Source organism: Cyprinodon variegatus, unplaced genomic scaffold, assembly GCF_000732505.1.
Source record: "Cyprinodon variegatus isolate N-32 unplaced genomic scaffold, C_variegatus-1.0 Scaffold62, whole genome shotgun sequence".
Lineage (NCBI taxonomy): Eukaryota > Metazoa > Chordata > Actinopteri > Cyprinodontiformes > Cyprinodontidae > Cyprinodon > Cyprinodon variegatus.
Genome location: NW_015150515.1, coordinates 1,764,986 through 1,769,339, shown reverse-complemented (window position 1 = coordinate 1,769,339; position 4,354 = coordinate 1,764,986). Strand labels below are relative to the sequence as shown.

The window sequence follows — 4,354 nt, the reverse complement described above, 5'->3', positions numbered from 1 at the left end:
AAAGACGAGATTAGGGGTAACTGTAGATGTAGGTTTTTGTTTAAGCTGTGTATCCAAATAGCATTGTGGGTAAAAAATAAATGACAACATTTAGAAACCCCGTTCCAAAAGGATAAAATCAGATACCGTCAGTTTAAGTGTTTAAATGTAAACCCTGCTTTTTTCTTTTTTTCGCCTCCTTCTGTTTGTCTCACACAAGCCTTCTGCACAAGCCTGTCACTATCTGATCCATCCCTGAAGCACAATCCGTACCATCAGCTCATTTGTGCATGTGCAACCAGTTATACATCGCCATTAATAATGCAATTATGGTACTAAAAGTACTTATTTCTATCCTTAAGTCAATAAAGAATGCTGTTACGAATCTTTAAAAAAATAGTCTTTTCTGAGACAATTTAAAGATTTTTACATTTTATCCATTAAACTGCTTCTCTGACGTCGTCATCGAACACGCTCAGAGCAGTCTGGCAAAATATGAATAAACTAGGGCAGAAACGATCGAATTAAACAATTATTAAAATATTTGTCAACTAATTTAGTAATCGAATAATCGTTAAATGGAGTATAGAGACTTTAAAACATGCCTTTAGCTGACAGAGTGACCCGCTAAGAGCAGTAATTATATCGAAATTGTAACAAAAATAAATAAATATATATATATATATATATATATATATAACATCTAAAACAGCTTTCTGATGTATCAGGGAAAAAAAAAAACAAGAAAGAGAAAAATTGGTCCCACACACTAATTTAAATCCATTAATTCTCCCCGTTTGTCCGACAGGTTCACAACTACAGCGGTCCCCTCCGGGTCCGCATCTCGCTTGTGACAAAGAACCCGCCGTACAAGCCCCACCCCCACGAGCTGGTCGGGAAAGACTGCAAACATGGCTACTATGAGGCCGACCTGCAGGAGAGACGCATTCACAGGTGAGTGTTTGTGGGTCGGAGATTAAATCGCCAAGCTTTTTTATGTGCCGCTTTCAAAGCGAAAAGCAAAGCAAAAGACAAGAAAAACCGGCTTCTTTTGACTCGCAGAATATACCTGCAGATAAAGAACAAGAAATACAGTCGCTTATAAAAACAGTGCGACTGAAATTAGTTGCAGATCCTGCAGGATAAAGAGGCGATTTATCCAAATCTTCCTTTATCTGTAGAGGTTTCATCTACCGCCTCGCTGAAACTGCTGGATGGCGATAAGTAAATCATTAACTGGACCCGTTCTGACCTGTTGAACTTCCTCCCAATGCTCAGATTTATTTATCTCTTTTAAAGGGACGTTTTTCAGGATATATTCTGGCCAAAGCAGGAGGCGGCCCTCGTTCACGTGTTCAAAACAATCAAAAAACTAAAGCTGAGTCATGATTAGCAGTTGACTGTTTGATGCCTTCTGTTGCATAACTGAACTGGTCCTACTAGTGAGAGGGAGCTTTGTTTGTCTGGTCTAAAACCAGACTGAAGAAATGTCCTGACTGTCAACATTGTGACGTGGTGTTAGTAAACCTGCAGGGTACATTAGTCATTTGTTTTTGATTTAGATGAAGTTGAAAGTATGCTGGATTAAAAGAAGTCAAGCCTTTAGCTTTAAGGGGAATTTTAATTAGGTCTACCTGGAAATGAAACATACGGAAGAGGATTAGGGCCACTGCGAAAATGTAATTAAAAAAATTTAATGTTTTATTTCAATATGATATAGGAAAAAGTCAGAATTCTGACTTTTTTTCCTCAGAATTCTGACTTTTTCTCCGAATTCTGACCTCTTTTTTTCTTCAGATTTCTGAATTTTTTTTTTTCAGAATTCTGACTTTAATCTTACAAATCTGACTTTAGTCCCGCAATCCGGACTTTAATCTCAAAATTCTGACCATGAGGGAAGAGATTGTAGTATGGAAGAGGATTAGGGCCACTGAAAAAAATTTAAAGTTAACTGATTTTTGAATTTTATTTCAGTATAATGAGGGAAAGAAATTTAATTCTGAGATTTAAGTCAGAATTTTGACTTTTTAAAAATTAAAGATTCTTCTCTATAAAATCTTAAAAGACGTAATTTTTCATTAGTATGGAACAAAATACGGTTAAATATTTAAAATGTTTTCCTTCGGTATTGTTATTTATAGAAGACTTTATTCTCAGATTTCTGACTTTAATCTCAGAATTCTGATTTTATTTTCAGAATTCTGACTTTTTAAAAATTTAAAATTCTTCCCTATCTTAAAAGACGTAATTTTCCATTAGTATGGAACAAAATACGGTTAAATATTTAAAATGTTTTCCTTCGGTATTGTTATTTATAGAAGACTTTATTCTCAGATTTCTGACTTTATTTTTAGAATTCTGTCTTTTTTTTTTTCATACTTTTGAATTTTTTTTTCAGAATTCTGACTTTAATCTCAGAATTCTGACTTTTTTCTCAGAATTCTGACTTTTTTCAGATTTCTGACTTTAATCTCAGAATTCTGACTTTATTTTTAGAATTCTGTCTTTTTTTTCATATTTCTGAATTTTTATTCAGAATTCTGACTTTAATCTTACAAATCTGACTTTAGTCCCGCAATCCGGACTTTAATCTCAAAATTCTGACCATGAAGGAAGAGATCGTAGTAAGGTAGAGGATTAGGGCCTCTGAAATTTTTTTAAAGATAACTGATTTTTGAATTTTATTTCAGTATAATGAGGGAAAAAATTCAGAATTCTGAGATTTAAGTCAGAATTCTGACTTTCTAAAAATTAAAAATACTTCTCTATAAAATCTTAAGAAATTTTTTTCCATTACTGTTGAACAAAATACGGTTAAATATTTAAAATGTTTTCCTTCTTTATTGTTATTTCTAAAACAAAAAACTTCTAAATAAACATATTCTTCATGTATTGTGAGTAAAGATAAAAAAAAACAGTTTAATTCTACCAAGACGTTTGCTTCTAGGGAATGACACGGGGAGCTCTGGAAAGATAGGGAAGTTTACAAGGATATATTTTATGAAAAGATCTTTTTAGTTGCTGGTTAACTTAACTTTTTTATAAACGTGAAGAAGAATTAATGCTATTCTTGGTAATCAGCAGTCAAAGCCTCCCTGTAATGGTTTCCTCTGGTGGGTTTTGACCTCATCCTGATAAGCTCCAAGTCTGTGAAGGTTGAAAGGTCTCATTGCCCTTAGATCCCATTCCAGTCCAACTCCTTTAATATAATTTCCAGTTAGACTGTGCAAAAAAAAAGAAAAAAAAAACACAAGTGTGGTGTTCATCTAAGACTTGATCTGCTAGTGAGTTCATTTGAGTTTATCTGAAATATACATTTACATACATTTAAAGCTTCTATTATGTTCAGGCGTCTGATAATTGGCCTCTATCCAAATAAGTAGGGAGGGAATTTAGTTTTAAATATAAAACTAAATATAAATTGAACCGTTTAAAAAAACGTGATCTCTGTCAATGTGTTTCTGTTTATTTCCTCATCAATCAAGCACCTTTCTGCCAACATGAAGTAGGCTAAAGGAGACCAGTTTTGCATGAAAATTAGACGTTTAATCCTAATCAGTTTTAAATCCTAATCGCCTTCCAGGAACCAAACCTGTCATGTTTGCTTGTTCAGTTTTCAGAACCTGGGCATCCAGTGTGTGAAGAAGAAGGATGTAAATGAGGCCATCACTTGTAGACTGCAGACCAACAACAATCCATTTAAAAGTAAGTGATCTTTTTAGAAATGTTAGAAAGATTAGTACTTTTTCTGTTTTTTTCTGTTGAAAGTAAATCTCATTAGGTTTGTAACTTTACTTAACAGGAAGTCTAGTCTGACTGCTGTACTGAGCCATTACCCTCCACACCCTTTCCTTTCTCTGTTTTGATTGCAGTTCCTGAGCCCAAGGTGTGGGAGGAAGAGTTTGATCTGAACTCTGTGCGGCTTTGCTTCCAGGCCTCCTTCTCCCTGCCCACCGGGGAGCGATTTTCTCTGGAGCCTGTGGTCTCGCAGCCCATCTTTGACAATAGTGAGTTGGAAAAAGTGTGCCGCTTTTGGCAGATCAAAGCAAAAAAAAAAAATGTATGGGTAGGATGAAGGAGCTGTTACTCTTGTATTTACATGTAAATGTTGCTTCTGTCCAGAATTGTTCAAATGTTTGGGATTAGGTCTAGTTTTAACTGTGCTACGCCCATAAAAATATTAAATAGCTTTTAGTGAACATATCCTGCAGAAGTAAAACTTTTTCTTTGTTAATTTGCTTTACAACCTACAACTATTTATTTTATAAAATGTTTATTCTATTGCAATCGACTGGCTAACTTATATGGTTAAAAAATAGTAGGGATGCACGATATAATCGGCCCCCTATCGGTATCGGCCTTAAAACTGAATATC

At 34.5% G+C, this 4,354-nt stretch overlaps 1 protein-coding gene across 2 annotated transcripts in view; it reads left to right on the top strand.

The window, feature by feature from the left end:
- The window catches only part of rela (v-rel avian reticuloendotheliosis viral oncogene homolog A), a 28,682-nt gene that overhangs the window by 10,914 nt on the left and 13,414 nt on the right, over window positions 1-4,354 (top strand). For both annotated transcript variants that reach the window (XM_015371665.1, XM_015371664.1), the window contains exons 4-6: window positions 788-933; window positions 3,593-3,684; window positions 3,852-3,986. In XM_015371665.1, coding sequence (XP_015227151.1) covers window positions 788-933; window positions 3,593-3,684; window positions 3,852-3,986 — 373 coding nt within the window. The remainder of the gene's footprint in view (window positions 1-787; window positions 934-3,592; window positions 3,685-3,851; window positions 3,987-4,354) is intronic.